Source organism: Mchenga conophoros, linkage group LG4 (genome assembly GCF_057382185.1).
Source record: "Mchenga conophoros isolate Kocher_MC1m ecotype Shallow Benthic linkage group LG4, M_conophoros_male_GT1.1, whole genome shotgun sequence".
Classification (NCBI taxonomy): domain Eukaryota; kingdom Metazoa; phylum Chordata; class Actinopteri; order Cichliformes; family Cichlidae; genus Mchenga; species Mchenga conophoros.
The window spans coordinates 34109290-34136854 of record NC_140529.1 but is presented as its reverse complement, the minus strand read 5'-3'; the positions used below and the strand labels follow the sequence as shown (position 1 = coordinate 34136854).

The 27565-nt window shown below is 40.0% G+C and overlaps 1 protein-coding gene and 3 non-coding genes across 6 annotated transcripts; 1 reads left to right on the top strand and 3 right to left on the bottom strand.

The window, feature by feature from the left end:
- Positions 1 to 383: 383 nt before the first annotated feature.
- On the bottom strand, positions 384 to 26693 carry kcnh6a (potassium voltage-gated channel, subfamily H (eag-related), member 6a). 3 transcript variants are annotated; one of them, XM_085271984.1, is made up of 18 exons: positions 26568 to 26693; positions 26172 to 26283; positions 22797 to 23027; positions 21048 to 21197; positions 20662 to 20765; positions 19536 to 19845; positions 17606 to 17808; positions 8852 to 9280; positions 7512 to 7929; positions 6856 to 7055; positions 5804 to 6056; positions 4970 to 5163; positions 3934 to 4033; positions 3559 to 3846; positions 3174 to 3357; positions 2436 to 2643; positions 1605 to 1927; positions 384 to 1530 (listed from the first exon to the last, which is right to left on the bottom strand). In XM_085271984.1, exons 1-17 carry the CDS (start codon positions 26691 to 26693, stop codon positions 1640 to 1642), a joined length of 3798 nt encoding a protein of 1265 aa, XP_085128110.1. In that variant the 3' UTR covers positions 384 to 1530; positions 1605 to 1639. The 3 variants fall into 3 exon arrangements, with proteins under 3 accessions (XP_085128110.1, XP_085128109.1, XP_085128111.1); XM_085271983.1 differs by having other exon boundaries at positions 384 to 1927; XM_085271985.1 differs by having other exon boundaries at positions 384 to 1927; positions 3174 to 3354; positions 26172 to 26653.
- On the top strand, positions 3057 to 3128 carry trnac-gca (transfer RNA cysteine (anticodon GCA)). Its single transcript has one exon. It is a non-coding gene; the product is annotated as a tRNA-Cys (tRNA).
- On the bottom strand, positions 6377 to 6448 carry trnac-gca (transfer RNA cysteine (anticodon GCA)). Its single transcript has one exon. It is a non-coding gene; the product is annotated as a tRNA-Cys (tRNA).
- On the bottom strand, positions 21233 to 21304 carry trnac-gca (transfer RNA cysteine (anticodon GCA)). Its single transcript has one exon. It is a non-coding gene; the product is annotated as a tRNA-Cys (tRNA).
- Positions 26694 to 27565: the final 872 nt, after the last annotated feature.

Genomic DNA, 27565 nt, shown 5'->3' with positions numbered 1-27565 from the left:
TTGACACATTAGAGGACATCCAGCTGCCACTGCAAGTGACACAACAGCAAGGGGACATAAGCGGCCTTCCTTTGAGAGACCTGAAAACATCAGCCTAATTGAAAACGGTGCAGAAGTGCAAAAAAAGTTGACCTTGAATGTGAGGTTGGCCAAATTTACATCAAGATTTTTTGCTTTTATACACGTATTCTTACAACTTGTTGATCGGGCTGAGGTGTACAATATTTAGGAAAACCCGTCCTCCTAAATGACAATATATTATATATTCATTGAAAAGCTTAGCTTTAGTGTGTTCTGTTATTTTGAAGTGTTTGCAATGTTTCATTTGGCATTGCAGTTATTATCCCAGCGCTCGGGTAAGTTACTTGGAAAACAAAAGCAAGTAACTTTGCAGTGTGTCTTTAATCTAAAAAAGACAAATAACAGGAATCTGTGCTTGAAGAAGCCTTTCACAGAATTATAAATGCTTAATAGGTCATTACATTCACCCCGTGGCTGAAACTGAGAGATCATCTCGGCGCACATTTAGACGTCGTCTCTGCGCCTGTATGCGATTGACAGTTACCATCCACTTCAATTGCCACTAAGCTGATTTCCCTTTACGTGCGTCCAGGGTGCGGTTTGTCCACTGCGAGTCAAAATAACTGAGAGAACAAGTCCTTCATTGTTGGCACTTTCAGATAAACACATCAGGAGCGTTACGACACCGTGTGACCACGCTGCTTTGAGAAATAGTCGACACACGTCTGAGGTGAGCGGATAAACAAACACAGAAACGGGAGCAATCAAAGCATTCGTGACCAAAAACAAAACTGTAAGAGCTATATTTAAATGTACATGAAACTTTGGCGTTTTTTGTTTTGTTCTGTGCTGCTTCATTGTGTATATTCTAATATTTTCTCATGACACGCTTGACACGTTTTCATTCACATCAAAATGCTGCAACAGGAAATATGAGATGAAAACGACGCTTTCTCCTACGTCTGCCATAAATCGTCATCCTTCACGGTGTGTGAGACAGTTATTGTACGACTTTTTGATATTTTTAAACATACACAACAACGACAAAACACTGAACCTAAACCACTCACAGTTGTTACATTTACTAAGTGCATGGTCCTGAATGTACCTATAAATATTTGCAATATGAAAATAATTTCATTTCCAAATAGCTGATTATAGTTTTCTATGTTCAAATCTAAATGTGCAATTCTTACACAAAGTGACTGCAGATAATTCTTCAAACGTGAAACCTCTTAATTCTTTCTTGTCATTTCACTTCTCTTCAAGGACGCCTCCATGTAGGAGCGGTTGGTGTAGCTTTGAGATCCAGTGACTGCTTGGCATGTCCTGTAGATGTCAGTGCACCATCCTGCTCTTTACTGCACAGGACTTTGGGAGTGATGGGATGCTGGAGCACAAAACTACAGCAGCCTTGAGGGCATTGTTCGGTCTGTGCTTGAGAAACTCGAGACACTGTGTACCCTCTGTGATGTGAAAGGCAAGGCATCCCACGCTCCACAGCAGCATCTGAACAGGAGAGGAAGTTTAAATGGGAAGGAAGTACCGATGTGGGGAAAATATGGCTGTACTGTCCAAAGTACCAGGCTGTAGGGTGTGAGGGTCAGTGATAGCTCTTCTAGCTGCCCGGCAGGACAGGATCAGACACATGCCTCTGGATCTCCTGCATTTCTGTGGAGATCTCCAGGTGCTCCGGGAGAGAGGGGAAGCGCTGGATGCCGCACAGAAGTCCCGAAGGCTCTTGGTCTCCAGAGCAGAAGATCTGAGGAGGAGTGAGGTCGACAGAGGGTAGATGTGGTCGGTCTGCCTCTGGTGACATGGACATGGTGTCATCTGATGCCACAGTTAGATGGATCCCGCTGGACAGGGAATCCTTGGATTTGTGCTTGCAGTCAGAGTCTGGACTCTGGAAAGACAGAGAAGTATTAGTTCATACAAGATTAGATGTATGTAGTGTATAATTTAATTATATTAAATAAACGGCCTGACTGATGTTCTGCGGGACACAAAGGTCAGAATCTTTTTTAGAGTCTAATTTTAAAAAATAGTTTAATATTATGGATGTTTTGGGCTCAAAAAAAGTGCTCTGAATCCAAAAGCAAGGAAGAAAGATCCTGCATTAACTGATCTCTTGCTACAGATAATGCAAGACATAAATGATGATTGGGGCGAAAAGGCAGTCTGTTATCTTGAAACCTGGAGATAACAATCATCGTTCGACTTGTAGATTTATCAGATATCTCTGTTATTCTTTTTCCTTTCAGGATTATGGATGTCTTAAGTTCTTGTTTTCTTTTTCAACTCTGATGAACTGAATTGAATTGCTTAAATAGTTTTTCTGGCAAAAGTGTCAAAAAAAGTAATGACTATAGAGGAGCAATCTTATTGCACATAGCATATGATAAGTAAAGCACCTGGAGTAATGAGGCAGTGCTGTCGATCTGTGGTGGCTGCTTTGGAGGGACGGTGTGGATTGTGGGTGTGCCCGTGCTGTACAGTGTGGTGGGATGAGGTGGGTGAGGGCTGGGGGACACAGCGCTGTAGGCCGGAGGCACCAGAGCCATCTGTCTCTGAAGGAGCTGCAGGATCACATTAATGTCTGCAGTCATACGGGTCTCCAGTCTGGACAAGACAAGAAGATAAAGATATATGGCTTCAAGACTCTTTCACACATTTTTTCTTTGATTTCTATGATTTGATCCTGGTCAGAACACTTCTATAAAGCATTATGAGTGTTAACACACTTTTCTCTATCTGTCGCTATAGAATCATCACGATCATTCACGTGGAAGCAGGCAGGCAGTTAAAAGAAAACATACATGATGGACATTTTCAGTCTCACCCCTGACCCTTTCTTATCTCTGTTTATTTTGTTCTTACTCCTCCTTTTCTCTCACACACATGCAAAATAGCCCCATGTAGTAAGCACTCAGCTGGAAACTGATATGCAAACACAGAAAGGGTGGAGCTGAAATGCAAACACTGCCTTGGGACAACAGTGACAAATGCATCCACCTCCCAGGGGCCTCTGCACCGGGGGTATAGCTCAGTGGTAGAGCATTTGACTGCAGATCAAGAGGTCCCCGGTTCAAATCCGGGTGCCCCCTTTTTGTTTATTTCTTTAATTCTAAAACAACATAAGTCTAGCTTACCGGTTTAATTGTGACTGAAGCAGCTCCAATCGAGACTCTAGCTCACTGGGCCGATCTTCAGCACAGGGTGAAGGGTGAAAACTCGCCCTTACTGAGGATGGCCGCCTCTGGCTGTCTGAAAACTGACTTGCTCTGCGGTCTGGCCAGTAGCTATACAGGCCTGGCATGTTGATAGGGGTTGCTGCTGTGCAAAAGTAAAAGAACAATCATTTCTTGAAAAAATGTTTGTTAAAATATGCGAATGTATTACTCCACAGTTATTTTTTATTTATCTATCAGTGCTGCATTCAAACCAAAAAAAGCAAATTAAAATGGAATAAAAAATTTACATTTGTGGAGTTTTTGTGTTCTCTGTGCCTCCAAAAGTGTTTTAAGTGGATTTTACCTGAGTATGGAGGTCCTCCAAGGTCTACAGGCGGGCCGAGTCCAGCTGAAGGTCCACTGTGAGGCAGAAGGTTGACTACTGCGGATGGATAGTCTCTGGTATCACCCGCATGGGGGTACAACTCCCCTTTGCTGTGTCCTATGGGCTTCATTTCCTCATCACTAGACTGTGAACATATACTAGCACTGCTGCAGAGGTCTTCCCAATGAGATCCTGCCATTGTTCCCCGGTGGTGGTTTGACATCGAACGTGACTGATCTGGGTAAGAGTCTTCACGATCCATCCCGTCTGTCCACACAGAGTCACAGCTCAGATAGGAATAAGACAATAAGTTGATACAGGAGCATTTGGCGTTAGACCGCGTCCCTTACTCACCTGGCCTGTTTCTCCGACGCAGTGAGCTTCTCCGATGCCTCGTCAGACGATAGCCACATTCAGAGTCCCTGCCTGGGGTTGTCTGGTTTATTCTATCTACCTGATACAGATCAGCTTCAGTAATTCAAAATTACAAACCACATCTCCTGCTTAAAAGAAACATACAGCACCTTTTCCATCAGTATATTTAGAAATCTAGGTGAGATCTTTATGATTTTACCACTTAAGATTACCTCTGATACTGGTAACCACTTGTAGCGCTGTGGCACAATGCTTACTGAGTGTGTTGTTCAAATGCCCCAGTTTCAATACTGCCTCTAAACCCTCCTGCACACTTTGCCTATATTTACATGTTTGTCTGGAGGGCCCTCACATTAAGTGCTTTTCCAAACCGTTTAGTTTTAAGTTGAAACGGCACCACACTCAGAAACCAGGAAGGCTCCAGTTAGCCACTGTGATTATTTCAGGACTGACAGAGTAATATATGAAAAGAAATGTCTTTAATGGACAATTTATACATGTTTGATCACAATTTCATTGTACACATGCAATGACAATAAAGGGCAATTCTATTCTATTTATTGTACTGTTATAAATATTAGTTATAAATAACAAGAAATAACAACGTCATGAAGTCATATGGGAGCATTTTGGAAAATGTAATAGATTCATTTACTTTGAAATGATAGACATGGTTCTAGTTTATCTTCTTGACAGCACTAGAGATCAGCAAACTGGAAGTTCCTGTTTCCAAAAGAGAAAGGCAGGTATTTCTGCCCTAACCCTTAAAAGAAATTAAAAGAAAAGCGTGACCCCACACAAAGTTACACTCATCACAGAGAGGAAAGGCATAGGGGACCGATTAAAACCGGGGCAGAAAATGCAGTTTTAGCATGTTTATGATGTCATGATGACAACATCTCAGTTGATTTGCTACGTTTTTACTAACAGAATAGATCTTGAGACATAAATCTATGACTCTAAACTCTAATCACAAGCAGGATGCTGTGTAACAACGCCCCCTGGTGGCACTCACGTCTCTCAAGTTGAAGGTGATCTCCAAATTGTTCCAGAACATGTTGGAAAAATCAGGATACATGTCTAGCACTTCCAGAAGGTCGTCCCTCAGGATCTTGTGAAGATCACAGTATGTCAAAGCCCTGACATCAGCGCTGGATTTCCCTGACCTCTCGTACAGATTGATGGGTTCACCAAAGATGTCATTCTTTCCTACATACATCACAGCAAAAGTAGTGGAAAATTCAATTAGGCAAGCCCATCCTTGTATAAGCAATAACAGGGTAATGTCAGTTCTTTTATTTATTTATTTTCTTGTTTAATGTTTAATGCATTATTAAAAAAGAATGCACCACAGTGACCTGATCCACAGCAGTACAGCCACAAAGATGTGACCTGTGCAGCCTGGATAAGCCAGTGCTGGCTCTATTGATGATCAATCACTGTGGAATGAAAGTGGAGCTGTGCCCAAACACCTCTGGCCACACAACACACACACACACACACACACACACACACACACACACACACACACACACACACACACACAAGTGTGTGCTGATGTGAACTAAGGGCCAATGTCAGTTCTGGCTGTGACTTTGCAGGAAGAGAAAGAACAAGTGAGTGGAAAACAAACAGGACTGCAAAATAAAACAGCTAAAAAACATTTCATAATCAGATAAATATAAACAAATTAAACTGGTTTTGCCCAAAAATAGGTGAATTTTTTTGTTTAACCTTGAAAATTGTATTCTGGTCATAATTATTTTAACTAAATGGAAAATGAAATGATTTTTCTTAAAGTGTTAACAAGTAATAATAAAAAGCTCTTTATTAGCAACTTGCAGCTCACCCAGTATGGCCACCACCACATCGTCCCTGAGGATCTCTATAGAACCCCTGGAAATGAAGTATAGGGCAGTGAGAATATCCCCACTGTGGACTAGGGTGTCACCCGGCGGAGCGTGGGTGGTCTTAAATCGCATGGCCAGAGCCCGCAGGCAGCCTTTGTTAGCACCTCGAAAAGCTTTGCAGTTCTGCAACAAGCTGCGGTTCAAATGAAGGCAGATATCAGCTTGCAGACACTCAGGGAAACCCTTTAAAACCTGCAGGAAGAAACAAATGGGACACAGGAAATCTAACTTTGTCTTCATATTATGTTTCTTTTTTAAGCTTCTGTAACATAAAAAAAGAAGTAACGTGAAAGCACATGAAAAAGGTCTGGAGGGGAGCAGAGTATCAGATTGATGCATGCAGGATGAGAGCTACAATTGATAAGCTATTCCCTCATTGAATTGGCAGGCACTGATTCTGCTCTTGCGCTCTGGTTAGCAGGGATGTCCCAACCAGCAACATGACGCACATCACATCTGAAAAGTGGGTCTCTCTATGAGACACCGGAAACAATGAATGTCTGTAAATGAAGAGGGGGCACCCAGAGTTGAACTGGGGACCTCTTGATCTGCAGTCAAATGCTCTACCACTGAGCTATACCCCCATGAACACAAAGATGCCCCTAAAAGTCTCTGAAAACGTTTGAAATAAAATGTGTTATAAAGGTTTTATTTTAATATTACGAAAACTTTTTTTTCTGGGAGCAAGTGCATCAAAAAAAGCCTGGATTTGTACTTATTACTACTTTTAAGAACTACATGACATTAAAAGATCACCACACAAAAACTGGGCCATTGCAGCAGCATAGAATACGGCAAGCAGCCAGTGTAGGTCAAACACTGGACATGCAGAAAAACTGGTTTGAGAACTTGAGGACAGCAAGTGTTTCTATAAATTGTAACACATTATTTGTACTTCAGTTAGATGCTTTGAATGTGCACATTGACGTTTGCACTTTGAAAGCATGCTCATAAGGGGAAGGCAGCAGTCAAAGTTTTTTCATTTCCTTACAGCATTCATGTCGATGCCGTTTGTGTAGGACCAGGCATGTTGGAAGTACTCCTCCAGCCTTTGTCTCAGACCTCCTGGGATCTGATGGAAACGTATGAACTCCTTGACCCGCAGCATCTGGGTGTGGTAGCGGGCCGTGCCTGAGTAAAGTCTCTGAATGATGGCTGATACGTTTCCGAATATACTGGCATACATCAAAGCTGCATGGAACAGAAGGCAGAAACAATTTACTCCTGGGGTTGTGATAAATTTGATTATATTTCTCCTGTCTATCTCTGTACCATCAAAAAATAGGTTAGCAAAGGCTGTATGTATGCTCAGGATGTACTGGATTTATGTAAACAGTACAAGTTGTTCTCATAAAAACAGGTAAGATCTTGGAGGACTTATTTTACCAGCTAACAAACAGTGACTGACCTAATATTTTGACATGATTCTCCTTGAACTTGCTGATTTGTTTGACATTATCTTTGTAATTTTCCTCATATTAAAATGAGGAAATATCACCTAAGTGACTGAATATATGCAAGAAGAATTGAATTACTCCAGAGTTTCTAAGATGAGCTTCAGAGTTAGAGCAAAATATTCTGGATTCTACTTCAATGATTCGAAGTCTGAAGTGTTGCATGTTTCTGATCCTTTTCCTTTCTACTCACAGCCGATTAGCATGACACAGATGGAGAAGATCTTCTCTGGGTTGGTGTTGGGTGAGACGTTGCCAAAGCCCACACTAGTCAGGCTGCTGAAGGTGAAGTACAAGGCTGTAACATACTTGTCTTTGATTGAAGGGCCAGAGGCTGGGTCACTGTCATTATAGTATTTCCCAATCTGGTCGGCCAAATTGTCCAGCCAACCAATCTTCATGCCACCGATGCGGGCAGAGCCATGACGCTCCACATTACCGATGGCGTACCAGATACAGGCCAGCCAGTGAGCAATGAGGGCAAAGGTGCACATAAGGAGGAAAAGAACAGCAGCTCCATATTCTGAGTAACGATCCAACTTCCTGGCCACTCGCACCAGCCTCAGAAGTCTGGCCGTCTTCAGTAGTCCAATAAGAGTGGTTGTTTGAGGCTGTTGAAGACAGAGAAGATTTAATGTTAGTGCTATTAGCAGACTGGACATTTACCATGTGTAACTCAGCGGGTTTTCCATCTTCTTAAAACGCATATAAACACTTCTAATTTGTCCATAATGCTTCCAGCTATCCTGCAATAATTACTCCATCATAGTATTATAAAAATATCAATTTTACATAAACTGGTAAAAGGAAAAGGACATCACAGATAAAAGTTTCTCCAAACCAAATATAGCTACATTTGTAGCACAAAAAGCACAGGCGCGTTAGTTGGTTCACTTAGTAAGAGTTAAAAGGCCAAGAGCTGCCACTCATAACAGCAGTGCCATGGCGCTGGGGGGGTTGTTCATGCATTTTGAGTTTAGTATACTTGTTTATTTAGTTGAGTTTTGATTGGTATTTGTTTTTTGATAATGCCAGGGTTTGGAGGCTACTTCTGATGGCAGTTTCTGTTAAGGCTGAGAGTTTGCTATTTAAACATAAGTCTTGTATTTTGGTTTATTTTCCTAGCTTTCCTTCATATTTCTCTGTGCCAGGCTGCTGTGTGTGTCAGTGTTGTGCCTCTTATTTTTTACATGCTTTGTTTTGCTTCTTGTATATCATTATCTTGGATATGCCTCACTTTCCTGCTGTTTCCATTTCCCCTGATTGCCCTCTGTGATTGCTGCTCCCTTACAGCGTTTGTCAGCGTGTCTACTTATCCACCCTAGTCTGTTCCCGAGTTACCTGTTTTATGTCCTAGTTGGTTGTATTTTGGGACTTTCTGTATTTGACTTTAATAAAAAAGTTGTGTTTTGAGTAATTTTCCAGTTTTACTGCAAAACTGTAAAAATCTGTTACACATAAAGGCTATAAAAGGAGACTTTTCATTTAATCTTTTGTCTGAAACACAAAGTGATATTCCGATAGCTTTCTCACCTCCTCAGACCCAGAGCGAAATATGAGCAGGTCAAAGGGGATGGCAGCAACTATATCGATCAGGAACCAGCCCTTGAAGTAGTGCTGCGCGATGCGTCCCGGGTGGCTGACCACCTCGTCGTTATGGTTCACATAGGTGGTTCTGAAGTTGATGAGGATGTCCACGATGAACATGACGTCCACCACAAGGTCCACCACATTGAGTGGGTTGCAGGTGTAGCCGCAGATTCTTCTCTGTGTTTCTTCTTCCGCTTCATTGAGAAGGAAGGCAGCAGAATATGGCGTGAAGATGGCCGTGTAGATGACCAGCAGCAGGATGACCCAGTCCCATACTGCTTTGAAGGGGCTGTAGTGAAGGATGGTCCATTTGTGGATGCGCGGGGCCTGGAGCTTGTACTCTGGCAGCACGTCAGCTCCGAGGGATAACACCTGATAAGAGGCCAATGGGATACAGAGGAGGTTATTAATAATGGAGGAAAGATCAAGGCCCATAGCCAGAAAGTATAATATAAATACTATATAGAGTACTTTATGAAGCATATAATTAAAACAAGAAAAAGGGGGAGGCGTGTACATTAGCTAATGTCTGAGATGAGAGTAAAGGAAGTAAGTGCACAGTTCTCACAAAGCAAACAACTATCCTTATTCAAAAACAATAACTTAATTCTGACATAAAAATGTGAAATGTTTTTGGTCTGTAAGTCAGCATCTTAAGTTATCATTTAAACAGCTTTCACTGCGGTTTAATTATTAGAATTTAACAATTTTCAGGTTTTATCCATAAAGCAATATTTAATAAGAAATTTCAATTTTCTTAGTTAAAATGAAAATGATGTTCTTTACAAAACAGCCAAAACTAATTTCAGTCATTTTTTAAAAATTCCAACATACTGATAGTGCCTTAAAAGAATTAAAGAGAGAGTTAAAAGAGTGTATGTTAAAACAGTCTGGTAGCTGTTGCTGACCAAGTAAGACGAAGGTTGGGGAAACTGAAAAACAAGCAGAATTTATTGCAGGAAACATGGTGCACGAGAGCCCAAGAGCCCAAGAATAACTGTAGTTTTCATAATTACTGTTAGTGCCATCTCAAGTATTTACAATACAAGCTGCAAAAATCCATAAGGTGTAGCAGTACTGTGATAAATAGATAGACACTGGGATACTTTTACATTAACCACACCCCACTGCACCCTTAAAGTAAAGCCCAGCATGTCCTTTGATAGTGCCATGCCACCTCAGATGATGAACTTCATCATGAACACGGCTTTAATTTATAATAAATGGTGCATTGCTCAAAATATTCTAAACCTAATATTCTAAAACAGCAAGAGGTTAAAAAACAACTCTGGACTCTTCTTTCAGGGTGGCAGAAAAGAGCAAAACACAAATCCACTCATATGTCGAGTACCATTTACATGCAGACCAACACAAATCAGAAAATTACCAGTGACTGAATCAGTGATGAGTAAGATCCACTGACCGGTACAACAATAAGAGCTTCCATGTCCAGGTTCTCATCCTGGCGTCCACAGCAGCAGAGGAGGCTTCTCCAAACTCTCTGCAGCCCCACCTGCCTTCTTCCCCATCTCCCTTCCTTCATCACTTTCTTCCAGATAAATATGTTTGCTGATGACTGCCATGAACACACATCCCAGCTCCTGCCTTCTTCTATCCTCTCTTCAAATGCACTTAACCGAGCCAAATCACTGTCCTTTTTAGAGAGTCCACTGCAGCCTCACCTGCCTCCGCTGCACCACGTGATTGCCACGTGACCCTTTCTGCCAGCGATCTGATCAATTTCAGACTGGAATAAGTGCTGGCATCGACTGGGCTTCATGCAGAGGAGTGATTTTAGGTAATTTCTGTTAATGGAAAGGTCAGCTCTATTTGGCCAAACTGGCTTTGCAGAAATCAAAGTGCTTTATTCTTTTAATGCACTATAACTGACATTCACATCTACATGAACCACAGAGCGCTAAACTGCTGTACATGCTGTTGGGTTTCCATGTCCTTCTTGTCCTTACAAACCCTTTGGCGGTTAGACCGTCATTTACATTTCAGTTTGCATAATTATGTTGATAGTCATCATGACAAAAGAAGCTGAACTTGTATGGCAAGCACACAGATCAGTGAGAAATTAAAAGGGAAAAGCTTTTGGTGTGCTATAGCTCAAGTCCTGAAGCCCACTGCAGGGAATGAACCATATTCACCAAAACAGCTTCTTATCTGGTGTTTTGATGAAGAGAATGTGGTGTAACCCTGTGGCCAAAGATCTCCCATATGTATCCAGCTGATAGATGGATACATATGGGACTGTGAAGGCCATGACATATGATGTGCATCTTATTTATATTTAACTATTAAGTGATCCCTCCCCTCCTACTGATGGAGATGACACTGTAAAGCTTGAAAAGATCTCTCTCTTTTCTCTTAATTCGAGCTAGAAATGTTTCACCACAGGATAAATCTGATGACTCAGAAGAACATTGCATTGATTGATACATGAGCTATCCATCCAAGGGGAGAAGTGCACCCAGAAAAATGTCCCAACAACAAAACAGGGCCCTTGGATCTCCACAAGTCGAGAGTTTTTCCTTTAATTTGTCACATATTGGTACAAGAAACCAGTAAACCCATCTTCCCTTGCAAAATGTAATATATATTTAGACTTTTTTGTTCGTTGAGGGAAAAAAAGTCTCCTCAAAAATGCATTTCCCTTCCACTTTCCCAGCTTGAATGAAAGCAGTGTCCATAAATAGTCAAAGTAAACTTTTTCTCAAGACAGAGTACTATATATAAAAAAAGATGGTCATTGGGAATAACCAAGGTTTCGATAATATTTCCAGTAAAGGGATGTTGGCTGCTTCACTTGCTTCATAATTTGGGTTTACGACCAACAAGACAGCGTTCAGTTTGGAAAACAGATGTAAATGGAAGAAAGTGCACAGAATTTATTGAATTCTCCATCTAGGACAACAAACTGTGACAACCTTTTGTGTGTAAGCAACTAACCACAGGAGCTGAACAGATGTGAAGAGACAACACAGTAATGAGAATGTAAACACATGAGCAAAGGTTCACTCATCCAAGAAATGTTACGTTATTGATGTCCACCACAGCTCTGTTTAATGATAATGATGACCAGACAACGACAGGCACCTCTAATTTGCACGCTACAACTCTCTGTTGCTACTCTGACTTTAAAGTCATCATGGGAAGAGATCAAGCTGATACATTTCAAGCTGTACTAGATTTAAAAGTCAGCAGAGCTGTAATCAGAGAACACGATTTAAAAAATATATATCATATAATAGTAATAATCCAGCATATATATATATATAAATATATGAAGAGAGAGAAAAAGTGAGAGACATGCATATAGATATAAATATATATATGAAAGTGCTTCTTCTAAGGTATTCAGAGCAGAAATATAAAATATTCATAATAATATGACAACTGTGGATAAAGCAACAATGCAAAGCACAAAACATTTTAAATATTTTAGTTCAAAGTTTAAATAGTATCTATAAAAAATAAGTAAAGATAAAATTAAGCCTTTAGGATGTGAATATCACATTAATAGAATGCAGACATGAAAGTAGCATTTATTTTCAGCTTAAAAACCCCTCAGTAAATTTGAAAGTGCTCTAACTCTGCACAGTTCTCGTGTAATCTCTGTGAAGTTACGTCACTTTGACATGTCATCAGCTTAACTTGAGTCAAGTGATCATTTCTAACTCGTGGAGAAATATTCAGTGAGCTGGAAGTTTGAGGTGGAAGACGACTAAAGATGGGGTGAGGAAGAACAGGGAAAGGAACACTGGCAGCTAACAAACAGGAATGTGGAGCTGAAAAAGAAATGGAGTTTTGAGGGTAACTGCAGAGAGCATGAAAGACCCAGTAAGGCTGTACTCACAGGCTGAAGTTTCTGCTTGACGCTCATGCTGAAACACACACCACAGGGTAAAAAGCAGGACAAGACTACGACTAAGAGAAAGAGAGAGGGAGACGGGAACTCTGTCCGTCAGTCTGTGTCTCCCTCCCTTCTGCTCCTCTCGCTCTTCCTCCCTGATTGTAGCCCTGCCCTCATCATGGGATCCTCTTTCAAGCACATAAAAAGTGATGGATGATGGTACCTGCCTCCTGTGTGATGCTCAACAAGTAGTAATTACTGGAGAAAAAAAATCAAAGGTGGTTGTGTTTGGCCTGACAATAAAAAGCTAAACAGCTAAATAAATTTTAAGCTCTTGACTGAAGTAAAATTTCCCTTTAGCTCTATACAATCTTTATAGGAGGTGAGATTTATTGTCAGTTGCTGCGGAAATAATTATAAAAGCATTTGCGTGAATTGTTTGTGAATGCAAATACATTGTGCGTGTTTGCTGTTTTGGTTTTGTTTAGTATTTTTGCATATGCAAATTATTATCTGAATTAATGTAGTGTATGTGAGGTCTTGTCATTTTGTGAATAACCTTCCAATCACTTTTATTATATTTTCAAAAAATAAAGGTTTACGGTAACATTGCCCTGTCTTTTCTCCCCTCTGAATTAATGTAATTCTTTTTAAAAAATATTTTTTGCAAAGTCTTGTAAATGAACTAATAAATTCCATTAAAAAACTCAAATAACCTCATATTCAACCCTGATATTTGGAAAATATATTTACACATTTTTAACTGCCTAGTCTCTAAGACGCCTTGTGAGGATGTTGTTTTTTAGAAGCACGCGTTATTTGGGTGTGACTGCTTCAGAGTTCAATCAGATCTCAAACGAGCATGTTATCAACCTGTACACACACATTCATGGAGACAAATACTAAAAAAAATAGCTGTGCAAACCTGCAAAAAACAGAGCCACACTCAGTTAAAGCTGCAACTATCTCCAAGTTGCCCTGTTGCAAGATCAGTCAACGCCAGGGGGCGCCACATACACACCGACACACAGTACTAGTTACAGTGTGCTGAGGCTCTTGTACAGTTATCTGTCTTTAACAAGCCACAGTCTATAATCAATCGCAGTGTGCTTTGTGTTATGCAGACAAATCAATATGAACAAAGATCAATGACAACCATCATGCCTCTTTTTTTAACTTGCCAATCGAAATTCAATTATAAGGGCAGCATAAAGAAAACATTCTATGCATAATGAAACTGGGGCCACAGAGAAAGGCAACATGTGCTTTACTATTTATTACAGTACCTGTAGAAAACTCACAGTCAGTAAAAGACCACTGCTACAGTTCACATGGCAGCAGCCGTGATTACTGTGACGTTAGCCTGACCTTCTTGTCTCTGAACTCAACATTATGATACTCAAGCAAGTTGGTTTAACCGGACAAAAACTCACAGCGGTAACAACACGCAGTTGTGATTTAGTGTCTGACAGAGGCACAGAGACCAAGCCCACTGCCCTCCACTTCCATTAGTTCCAGGGGCCAAGGTCACTGGCAACGTCAAGCCACGAGTGCCGCTCAATAGTCTCGCTCCCTTTCATAAATCCAGCTAACCAGCAGGACTCCTCTCCACACTCACAGGCAGCTGTGAGCCCTACATACATCCAGGCATTCTTCATGTACTGACATTACATAAAGAAAACACAGCAATATGACTACACAGAAATTTGGAAATAACTTCCATTTGCATGTGCAATTAATGAAACCTTTTTTTTTTTTCATTTTTGAATGTTGAAGAAAAAGTTTATATTTCTATAAGACACAGACATATTTTCTTTATTTGGATGCTTGACCTTTGTGTTTATAGAATTTAACCCTAAAAGGATTGAACAGTCATGTAGTTAGGAGAGATTTTACTGTTATGGTTCATATGTATTTAAGTTGTGTACATGAGTGGTGACCAGGAAGGGAAACACCTGAAACCTCAGGTGCACAAACTCTGACAATTTTCAACAAAGTAGGTTAAAATGTTTTGTGCATTGTTATATATTTGAAAAAGAAATATGTTTTCACATTCATAGAATATCAAAAAACAAAACAGGAATAGATTTAATTAATTGTAAATAAAGCAGCAGCAATGGATGGATGGATGGAAATGCTTTGAGTTTATTTAATGTTGTATAATCTTCATCAAAGCACTTTATCAATCTAAAAACAACTAAACATCTAAGACGGTGTGTGGTCTGCCAGCAAGTGGCATACCAAAGAGATTTATTAATCTTTATTTTTATTTTTACCTTCTACCTTCCAACAAAAACAAAACAAGACTAAAACAAACCTCCCTGACAAGCAGACAAACTCTGTCTGTGTGGTTAAACAGAGGAACGCTTACTTTCTAACTAATCTTGTTCATGACGTCAGCTAAGCCAAGATAACAGATGAAGTGTTCAGCCAGGCTTTTCGAGAGGTCTTCTGTTTGTGCAGTCACTTTTTCCAGGACCACAGAAGCTACGTTGCTTGCATATAGAGTCAGAGCTGGCTGTCAATACCACAATCACTCCCAGTGCAAAGAAGCAATATCTCACCACCACCACAGCAGCAACATTCAGTCACAATGCAGTCACATGAGGTCACAGCACTGTGCAAATGCACAACTAACATCTCCTAAAAGGTGGTATCCGTACTGAAATGTTTATTAAACTTTCTAAGTAATTTAATAAACTTCACAAAGATTAACCGAGTCATGGTCGCTTAAATGCCCAGAGGCAGATTCAATTGGGGTGAACTGCAACCAAATGTAATCAAATCACTTACTGTGAGTTACTGTGTGTAGTTTTATAGCCTGGATTATATATATATTTGGGGAGGAACTAATAGATGAATCATTAACCCAGATTTAAAAAAAAATCATACTGTATATTAAATCAGCTGACGCTCTAAATTTTAAAGACTTTAATGAATCAGATAATTAAAATCTTGTAAAATGTTACAAGTCATGAACCATGTAAATAGCTTACAAAACACCTCATAGTGAACCCATAGCTCCTATATCTGATATCCTGCTAAAATAACAAACCAGCCACTCCAAAAAAAAAAAAAAAAAAGATAAATGGGACACAAACAAAAACCCTTCTTTGGTCAGTTTGGCTGAAAAGAGGCTCAACTGACCATCCTGAAAGCCTCTCAGATAAACCGGTTAATGTGATGCACTTAGGGAGCCCAGCATTGCCTTATTTTCTGCTTTATACCTGAGCAAACAGGCCTTTGCATTGTTACAGTCATAAAGAAAAGCTTTATCATTTTTTCTTATGTTCAATGTAACATTTGTAGATCCATTTATACTTACTAATGGCAGCAACCTGCTGTGCAGCGTGTCTAGTGCGGCATGAGACCTTCATCAAATCTATTAAAAATATTTAATAATTATAGTAATTTTAATAATTTAATTATTACTACTAGAAAACATGACATACTGCTGTACAAATAATAATGCATTTAAAAAATATTTTGGCATCTATAAACTGCTTTTCTTAATCATTGTTCATGTTACTTACTAACATATGACGTCACCACAGTGAATTTTAAAACTATCAAATGTAATTCAAGTGCAAAGCTATAAAGCATCAAGTGAGGTTTTTGAATCAGCTTCAAATATTATGTCTGCTGCATTTGTTTACATGGGCTCAGGCCTGACCTCACCATGAAACTGCCTGTGAGCCAGCAGTTCATTTAATTTTAAGCTTCTGAAATTGGGGGACTGTGTATAAAAATGACTGCTAATAATAAATAATTTATCCTGTACTTTTGTAAAAAACCCTTGAATCAAAGCTGAAACTGTGCACTTCAATCACATGTACTCATCGTTTGATTTTAAATCACTTGTCGTGTATAGCGGCAAAACTGCAAAAAAAGAAATTATCGACCTAACTGTATTTTACTGGAAATAACGGTTTCCCTTCTTGGTTATTTTAAGGTATTTTCCATTGTGGTCCTTCTTTCACTCTTGTGAGGCAGTTTGCCAAAATATACACAGAGACACCGTGGTGTGATGACAGGTGGCTGATGAATGTGTTTTGCTGCTGGTGCCATAGATGTCACACCTCAGGTGAGATTATTCGTTCACGCTTTCACCCTGTGAGTTCGGATGTCTCGCGTCTTCAGTCACCCTGAAGCATGTACCATTTATAGACACCTTTGACTGAACTATCTGACAGAAATATGATGTTAATGATCATATTTCTTTTTTTCCAGTTAGAAACATTATAAATTTCTCTCTCAGGAAGAGCCAAAAACAGCTACAAATACACCTGAAAATATTAATTACTCAGTTATTTATTGCTGTTCCTTGTATTAGCTTAAAACAATAAAAAAAAATGCAGTAGTTTAACACAACATTTTCCAAGCAGAAGATGATACAAGAACCAATTCTACCAGCCGAAGTCTGTGTCACTGATTCCTTTTCTAGGACATAAGTATTGTAATTGTGAACATTTTCTTCCTTTTAGTGTTTCCTACCACTGATTGCTGTTCAGCGGCTGCAGACATATCTGCTGTTGTGTATTAACCAAACAAAGGGAAGAAAGGAACGCTGGTCCCTTGTTATTACAGTCATTTAACAATTTGGCCAATCTCACAGGTGAGAAGCAAGTAATTTCTGGCAATTTTGCCTCTTAAAGATCAGACAGCAATTTGGTTGATGTAGCCAATTACTGAATAAGAAAATATATATGCAGCCAGCAATGTGAAATGGAAATTTAAGACCCTGGTGATGACATAAAATGAGTGAAGATGAGTAAAGTGCAAAGAAAACAGGCATTTATTCTCCCTTTTTTCTCTTGAGATGGTAAAGAGCAGCTTACCTGTGTGACCTGAGTGACCTTCTCTGTGACGTTCTGCGTTCGGTCTTTAATCTTGCTGGGTGCAATGATTTCAATCTCAGTTGGGGAAGGCGGTCTCATTCGGTCAGAGCCGAACGTGAGGGTAACCTGTGGGATGCGGCCTATGGTTCGATGTCTCATAAGGTCTGAGTCTGAAGTGGAGTTCAGAGTATTGGGCTTGAGATCTACAACACAAAACAACAGCATCAGCAGTCAAGTAAAAAAAAAAATCTGTGGAAGAGTAGATTGAATAGAAAACGGGAAGAGTATGATTGGAACCTGTACAAAAGAAAACGTTTCCTCATGAAGTATTTCCCCTGAGAGCGGAGGTTAATAGATGTGCAGTGATGAGCAATTTTAACACAAACCCAATCACTGACAGAAGAATTGATTATTGTGTCTCTACTGGAATTTTTATTAGGCAGCTGCACAGAGGGACGCTCTCTGTGTTATAAATATCAGAGCAACAATCTGACATCAACAACCTGACAAGTGCCGAACTGGTGAGAAATCTGTTGAAAGCTGTTACAGCTCAGCTGAAAAAAATCAGTTTTGATTCTGATTAGTTTGCATTTATGTGTTTTAGGATATGCCAAGGACATTTTAAGCTACTAAACATTTAATTCAACTGCATTTAACTTGATAATACTAATGATTTGATGTGTCACCTCACTTTCTAATCTGATATAAACTTCCTTTTCTTTTTTCAGCTACTCCCTTTAGGGGTTGCTACAGCTGATCATCTGCCTCCATGTCCTCTTTAATGGCATCCATGAATCATTTCTGTTGTCTTACTCCTTTCCTCCTGCCTCGTAACTCCATATACAACATCCTTTGTCCAATACACAGCCCTCCTCCTCCTCCTCCCCTAACCATTCTTTGCACATATTCAGATCATCTCAGTCTTGCCTCTTTAATTAGGTTTTCCAAAAACACTCACCCTGAGATGTTCTTCTGCTGTACCCATTTCTAATCCTGTCCTTTCTGCTCACTCCCAATGAAATTCTTAATATCTTCAGCTCTGCCACCTCCAGCTTCACCTTCTGTCTTTTGTTAGTGTCACCATCTTCAAACCACACATCACAGCATTTCTCACTACCATCTTGTGAACCTTGCTAGCATCCTCTGTCACAAATCACCTTTGACTTTTTTCTCCACCTGCTCCACCCTGCCTGCTCTCTCTTCTTCTACTCTCTTGTCCACTGTCTGCTGCTTTGGATTTTTGACCCCAGGTATTTAAACTCATTTGCTCCTTGCATCTTCACTGATACATCTGTCTTCCTCTTATTTACGCACATGTATTCTGTCTTGCTTCTCCCGCCATTAATTTTTCTACAGATCACAATGTCATCTGTGAACATCCTGCCTGACCTCATCTGTCAACATGTTTGCCACCACTGCAAGCTTGTTTCAAGTCTGAGATCCTACTGTATCCTAAAATAACAAATAATAGACACGACTTGTTAGAGATCCCTTTAATACCAGCAAACCTTCCAGCAGATCTCACAGTGAAAATGTTTGTTTGTATGCAAACCAAAGTGGCAATAACAACAAAGGCAAATTTATGTCTCAAAGCAGGGTTTTTTTAACAGAATAAAAGGCTAATGAAGAAAAAAATTTGAACTGCATTCTGTGTCATTTTCTGAGTTAGTCAGAGAAACCAGCTGTGAAAAGTGCTTTGTGTGATTTAATTTATTAGGATGCTGCTTTATATTCCTGTCAGAAGGTTAACCTGAAAAAAAGTTAAACACACATTAAATTCCACTAACATCATAAAAAAATATGCATTGTAAAGACTTCATAGTTTCTTTGAGACACAAATACAGCAACGATAACCTGATGATACTCTTACTAATTCTATATTTTATTCACAGCTTTAGTTTCCCTCTGAGATGCCCCATCAGACACTCACTGCTGTTAGTCCGGGGGTCTCCAGGCCGACTGTTCCATTCTGCCCTCATGCCATCGATGTCATCCAGTGACGAGGCACGTCGGAGGCTCCGAACACTGTCCCTCGAGCAACTTCGAGGTAATGTCCCTCGGGGGAAGGCATGCATGGGGTCCAGTCGATCTGTCAGAAGGGAGCGTCGTTTGGTGGAGGGCTGAGCTGCCGGCGATGGGGGATCCATGTCCTGTTCTATCAGAGCCTCCGTCTCAGACTGCATACAGCTTTCCTTAGATGGGATCCGAAACTCTTTCAGAGGGACTTCCTCGCTGTTTGGCTGTCAAGGAAGGGCAATAAGGCACAAGCTACTTTGAATATTACGTAAATGAAGGCCATGCGTCTCTTTATAGTTCAAACAAATAATTACACACCATATCTGCTGGTTTTTGGCTTGAAATGCTTTTTTTCTCTTCTAAATGTTTTCTTAAAAACGTTGTAATATTTCACACTTCACAAATGCTGTTCTGAAACAGAGAGGAATGTCACCTCCCCGCCAGCACGTAAATGTAAAACAGTCCCAACATGTCAATTTATCTGATTCAGTACAGTTCCAGTGTCAGGTAAGGATACTGGCAGGAAATACTTTCATACAAGGTGCCATTCATCAAAAGAGAGAACTCTAAACACAAGTAAAGGAAAATTCTAAGAAGAGAAAGATAAACAGACCAGTTGCTTTTCCCCCTTATTCTTCCATTTGGTGTCTTTTTGGGCTGAGAAACAAGAACTTCTGCTTCAAAAACATCTCTCTGCTATTTAAGGTGGTTCGTATTTAACTATTTGAACTGCATATAAAACTAAAATTGTATATATAGCACTTGAAAGGCAAATCAAAGACTTTGTTGTTACTATAGTGTGTAGAACATTTTGATTAGTGCTCTTCATGCATGATTGAAGAACAGTAGAAGCATTGCAGGCATAATATGTCAGTAAGTTTTAAAATTGTATCATTGCAAATGTCATGCCTAGGAGTCACAGTATGACGTATTATCTTTGTACAGATTTTTTTCCACTGCCAGATGTGTTTATGTATTCCAGCAAAATGCAAAGCATGCATTCATGTAAATGGACTGCACTGCATGCATGTGTTATTCACCTGCAGGTAGTCTACTACCACTCCTTCAAACTGATCTTTTGAGAGTGAAGGTCGTCGCATGGATCGCAGCACCGGCAGCCTCATCTTCAGCCTGCGATTCTGGCCTAAAGAGAAAACTTTATCTTCAGCTCACTTGTTATCGAAGTTCAAAATGTATTCAATTCAACTTTTCTGCTTTAAAATATCCAACTTTTCTGCTAAGGTAAGACAGTAGTACACATTCTGACCAATATGATGAGAAAATCAAGACTAATTACACACATTAATTTCTAATTTATATTTACAGTTGCAGAATTCACAGGAAAAGAGAAAGACAGAAAAATGTTTAGCTTCTATAAATTTGAAACACAAACAAAACATGCAGTATGCAGTGTGAAAGGCTTTACAATAGGCCCATCCTTGGGTGATTCTCTGTCTGAGAGCAGTCTTCTTGTGGGAGGGATCGATGAGCTCCTGGAAGTCAAGGATGAACATGATCACAAGGCCTTCTTCATTTTTTACTGGAACGATTCCCACAAGGCAGGGTCTGCAGGTCCCTATTGACACAAAAGATAAGAAACAGCAGCTATACAGGGGGCACCCGGACTTGAACCAGGGACCTCTTGATCTGCAGTCAAATGCTCTACCACTGAGCTACACCCCCTGTTGGTAACCTAGAAGTTACTTCTAAAATGTGATCAGCTGAAGGCTGGCCTAGTTTAACGAGGTTATGTTTCTAAGGGAGGTCACACAGGAGAAAGCAATATGAGCAAAGGAGAAAGAAAGAAAGGAATCGTTTCAAAAACTGTGGAAGCTAAAAAAAAAAGGCTAAATGAGCAATACTTCTGTCAGGTCTGACTTCACTTCACAATCAGTGAGCTCCAAAAATAGAAACAGGAGAGAGGGCAGAACGGACAAACACACACACACACACAGTGCATGCATTCACTTCCATTCATACATTCACCCTGAAAGACCTTGAACAGAGATTTTGTTTGGAGGTTAAGAAAAAAAATCGACCTGTGAGCGCTGTAGTCTTGTTCTGAATCACATTGCAATCACATGTTCAGATTTTTTTCCCCGGTCTGTTCAGCCTGGGAGCACAGTGGGAAGCAGGGGAACAAAACAAATGGATGCTTAGTGGATTTGATCTGGCACACAATCCCATTCCCATGACAACAGCACTCTAAACTCCGCTCCTCATGCCCAAATGGCAAAAGTTATAACAGACATGTACTATGAATGTCCTTGTATAAATGTAGACAGTAAATGTATGGTTTATAGTCGGTAACTGTCATTGTCTAACTCATGCTCACTCATGTGTGTCTACCTCAGTTCCTTTGTGCCAGAAAAAGATGATAAAGAAAAAGAGATGATGGAGGTTAAACACAGACCTCGGCAGAGGACAGTGTTTCACTGGCATCCCAAATAACTTGGAATAAACAGGAAATTAAACTTTAAAAATAAAAGTAAACGATGTGCAGAGAATCATGCATAGGACTGATGAGAATACAGGCAAGTAGGAATTAAGGCTACACCAAAAGAAGCAGGTTTGAAGAAGTGATTAAGACGCTGAGTCTGCCTGCCTAAATATAAGCCTAAATATAAAAGCATAATCTGGCCATGGTGACGGATTCGCAAGATCAATGGGAGTCCAGCAAAAGATAGCAGCTAAACTCGGATACCTGCCAAACATAGTGGTCTGAGATGAATAAAGAATCTCCTGAACTACACAAACTTAAAGGGAGACGATCTTTTACTATCTACTTGTTTTGATTGCAAAAATTATTCACATGAAAATCATCTTTGTGCATCAGATCCAGACATTTATCATGATGAATTATCAAAATGAAAGGACTAGTCTTGGAAAGCAGGAAGGATGTTTTAAAACAGATCCAATCGAATGGCTGGTGGACTGAGGTAACATTCTGGATTAAGATCTCTGTAACAAGGTTTCTTGTCAGAAGATAAATGATAAACTAGTTGAACATATGGAGGATTATTTGGACTGTTCTGATAACAATCAAGCTGTCAGCAGGCCAAATCTTGTGACAGCCAGAAGACTCTTTTCATGAGGTTTCGAGCTATAAATGGGCTTACTCCAGTCATTTTTCCTCCAGCTCCGTTGTCTTGTTTTTGTTTTTCGCGTGTCTTACCTTCCTTAGAGTAGTACAGGATCTCCACTTTGCGCTCCTCAGACCCAAGCAGGGCCTGTCCCAGCTGGGCCAGGGAACTCTTCATTGTGCCAGGACCCACCAAGAACTGGCAGGTACAGGGCTGCTGCATGATCTCTGCTCTGGTAAAACCAAACATCTGGCAGAAGCCTTCATTGCAGTAGATGATGCCACAGTTCTTCATCTGGGCATTGGCAATAATAAACTTGCGATCTGAAGGGAGGAACACAGTGTCAGTTGACAATTTATAAAGGCAAGATATCCATGTGGCAGTACAACGACCGCCCATTAAAGCTGGGTTAGAAGCAACACTGATAAAGCCAATTTCTTGCTTATAAATATTAATAAACTTTCTGCTCATTAAAGGAGAAATAATATACTGCATAGAGGTTCATAAATTAAGCTTAGCCATGACTATCTCACCAACTAAATTAGCCTTATACTTCGCAGAGGGTAATGACGCCTGATTCCAGTGATTGCACTTATGCCTGTCACTGAAAGATTGAAAGAGATAGTTTGTTAATGCTGACAATTAAACTGTTTACACTGTTTAAGATTTAATTTGATTTAAAGATGCTGAAGTACAGACTGTTGTGGATACGCATTGACTTCACGGCCCACAAAGTCTGTTCTTCCTCCTCTAGGCATGACAATCAGCTGAAGTGGAACTAATGAAGTCTACTTTTCCATGGTGCTAATGTTATTAGCGTCACAATTCCTCCCAAGGGATTGAAAAGGAGCAGGTGGGCACTTCAGCATAAGGGTATTTGGAGTATAGCACATGGCGCCAGGTAACTTATGGGAATCTACAGGTTTTGGAGCCTGTGTATCTGACATTTTTTAATTACATCATTACATTGGTATCAGCCACTTGCCTATGAATATATTTTATTTGTTTAGCAAGGCTACCTAAACAGTAAAAATATTACATTTCCAGATTTACATTGTTTATCAAAGAGTTTTCATATCTTAAAAGTACAATCACTGTACAGTTGATATTTTTGCCACCAGCTTTGATTTGTATTAAAAATGTTGCCAGTCTGTCTTTTAAGAAGGTCAGTACTTGTGAATGTAACACCTAGCCTACATTTGAAATAGTTTTGTTCATGAAAACACAATATTAAGATCATTTTACATTGAAATTTCATAATAAGATAAACATGTGACAGTGCGACAAAATAATAAAATAAAATAATGCCATTAAAGTTGAGATCAAATCTCTAACTGCATGGTAGCTGCTGGACTTCTCATCAGCTAATGACACTCACTGGGGCGTTGACCACCACCATCAGTGATCTTTCATCATGGGGGAAACACTGTGGCTGTACAGTGTCAGTTACAACAATAATGGTTCTTCCTGGTCAGTCAGAGCTTTGATTCTGAGTCTCTCAGAGTCACCCTGCTTTCAGAAACATCCCTAACAGTAACTCCAAGCTCATATGTCCTTCAGTGCCTAGTACCGATGAAATGAATGATACTGTTCGTGGCAACAGAAACACCCACTGTCCCAAAAATGCTGCATGACAGGGAATTGGGGCAGTTTTGTTCGAAGGCTGCTAATGGAGGAGTTGAACGATCTGAATGAAAAGTACATACATAACCTCTGTCGCCTCTCATTGGCCTTTTTATTACACGCTGGTGAAACTGGGTTAAACAGCTGTTTCCTGCCCACACAGATGAGAGCAGGGGACTCTTCTCTTGGCCCCTCTTTTTGATATAAACGGGTGAGCTCTTAGAGTGGAAAAGCACATTCTGTCCAAAGTCATTATCTGGGGCTCAAAGCAAAAACACTGATCGTCACACCGTTGCTAAGCAGCACCACTGTGGCACGTGCACTCACCTTATCGTGCACGTGTATGTAGACTGCGCGTGCACACACATACACCTTTTTGGGATACAGTAGAGGCATTACATAATACGGGTTTCTTAGGGGATATTGGGAGATTCAAGCATTACTGGTCCTAGAGCTGATCATACTAAAACAGACTGAGAGTTGTCAGCAATCAACTATTTCTCCATCTATGGTCAGTATCTAATCAGGATGGCAGGGTTATTTTCAGTCCTGTGTCAACACGCTGCTAGTGGTGAGGAAATGTACTGATTATGGCACATGAGATATAATGTGGCATGGTGTCTGTCAGTGTTTTTGTTTTTAAACTAAAGTAGCATTAACAAAGATTTACAGGCTCATGTAATAAGTGTTAAGTACAGAAAATGGATGAAGGTAAAACTGCATACAAATAATGGTCAGGTCAAAAGAAGACAGCAACATATGTGTTCTATCAGAGGCCTTTGTGGTTTCAGGGAAAGGGATTTTTTCCTCTCCAATAAGTGAGAGGTGGTCTCTTCTTCCAGCCATTGGAACATGTGAGCTAATGGAACACAATGTAAGTCATAAGGTGAGCTCTCACAAACAAACTCACATGCAGGTGCAACAACCCCGCAAACATAAAAGCAGCAGCTGGGTTCTGTCAGCATTACTGATACAGATAAGATAAGATGTGTTAATTTATTATAATATAAAAAGCCTGTCCTTCTACCATCTGTTCAATAGAATAGAATAGAATAGAATTCAACTTTATTGTCATTGCACATGCACAGGTACAGGGCAACAAAATGCAGTTTGCATCCATCCAGAAGTGCTTTAGTGATATAGATATATTACAATATATATTAGCAATGGTATAGATATGTAAGTATATTACAGAAATGGGTCTATTAAGGTATGTTATAATGTACACGGTATGATGTTGTGAATATTCTATAACTATAAGTATGTACAGGCTGTAGTGAGTACAGGCTATGTACAGGCTATGAACAGGATATAAATATGAAAAACTATACAGAATATGAAATAAATAACTTTACAGAAATCTGAGATATACAGCTATACAGAAATGGGAACTATGCAAGTTGTAAACAGTTGTTCAAGCAATGAGACTGACCGACAAACAAACACAGACGTGTGAAAAATAAAGCAAACAAAACTATACCAACAAGATTTAACTGGATACACTAACAGCTCTGAAATAAATACAAGCTACCACTCCTACTGATGAACTAGCTGTCAGAAACACTTTTCCCATAGACAAAGAGCACACTTATCCCTTTTAAAATAGAGAATGTACGGTAATTAATTCAGCGTAAATTAGAGTTCGCCCGTCTCTGCCATCTCTTTCGGATTTATTTAAAGCATTTGCGAGCTAAACCATCGCAGCAAAAACCAGTCCAAATGTTTAAAATGGGAAAACTAAATATGTATTTTGTAAAACGTTTGGAATCTAAATATCACACCCTTTGTTCGGACCTCAACAGCAGCACAGACGCATAACTGAAACTAATTTCATGTGCACTTACTTTGCTCGTCGAATTTCCTGATGATAGTATCCAAGTAAGTGTTCTGGAGCGCAACATGACCGCGTCTCACGGGCATTTTGATGCTGAGAGAAAACACTTCCGACACATGAACCTGAGATAAGTAAAAAAGCAAAGAGATTTGAACTGACGCCAGTGAACAAAAGGGTCCACTTCCACTTGGAGGGCGAGCGTAAGCGGCAGATTTTGGCTTCCCTCGGAGCCTGCCTCTGATGGTGAGGGGTGAAGCGCCAGAGAATGATGGAGAGGAGGGCTGGTTGCCAGGGCAATAGCAGTTGCAGGATGTTGCACGCTGATAACGTGGGGGTAAAAAGTAGACTAGGATACAACAAAAGCTGTATGAAACCGATTCGAAAGTCTTTTCCTTAGTGAGGTTACCTGTTGTGGGACAAGTTGTGAACAAAAGCTGCAGAGCGCAGAATCCGTTCGTTGCTTTATAATCGCTGCATTCTCCCTCAAGTTTTGGACAATGCGCGATAAGGATGGCAGTGAAGAAGCTCCCATTAGCCCGATCCCAATCCACTCCCCTTGCACCACCCCCTGTCGCCCATCAGCAGCGTGAAGGCAGAAGACAGCGGAAGCATCAGTTATGTATATATAAGTATTAAGTCTCTCTACATATATATTAGATATACCTTAGAAGACATACCGTATGGAATTTTAATTCAGGGAAGCGATCCCATAACATTACTCATTAGCATCACTGTCAGTCAGGTTAGAAGATATTTGTGATGAAAAACTATGAAGAATTTGGTTATTAGTAATCCTGGATATCCAAGGTTGGTTGGTTTTGTAATCATATTAATTATTTCTTCTACATTTCTGGCACCCTATTCCTTAGGCGCTACATATCTTTTATCTAATAGCTGTTTGTACTTTGTTTCTCATTGAAGTAATGTTTTATTTTGAAATGTATATACTGACATTATCTATTTATGGCATTGTGGATAGCTCGACAGTGATTTGACAATGATAGAGTGCAGACCCACAGCAGTCTATTCTGCTTCACCCTACATCTGAAGACTGTGCTGAAAATAGCAGCATCTTCTTACTCTGTGGCTGCCATTGCACCTCTGAAGTATTATATTAAACTAGTGATGGTAATCTTAAAAGTGCACTCATTTGTTTGTGTTTACATGTGCCTCTGTGAGAGGTTTTTTATCCCTTTTTAAATTGTTCATAAAGCACATTTTAAGTTTGTAGGTGAAAGTAATCCAGGACTTCTGTGGGAGAAAGGAATTATACACTGCACCGGTTAGGCGCGCAAGTGCCACTGCAGAAACAATTGAACTGTCAAAACTAAAAAAAGAAAAAGGGATTCAAAACATGGTCGTAAACTGAGAAGATAGATTACTTTGTGTTTAACAAGCCTGAGA

What these genes read in the sequence shown, in the direction of transcription:
- kcnh6a (XM_085271983.1), bottom strand. Translation starts at nt 26,693, where the DNA reads ATGGGAGCTTCTTCACTGCCATCCTTATCGCGCATTGTCCAAAACTTG. An exon ending in ACGGCATCGACATGAATGCT is followed by an intron (nt 6,057 to 6,855) that starts GTAAGGAAATGA and finishes TTCTTCCTGCAG; the next exon opens with GTTTTAAAGGGTTTCCCTGA. An exon ending in TGGAGGACCTCCATACTCAG is followed by an intron (nt 3,358 to 3,558) that starts GTAAAATCCACT and finishes ACTTTTGCACAG; the next exon opens with CAGCAACCCCTATCAACATG.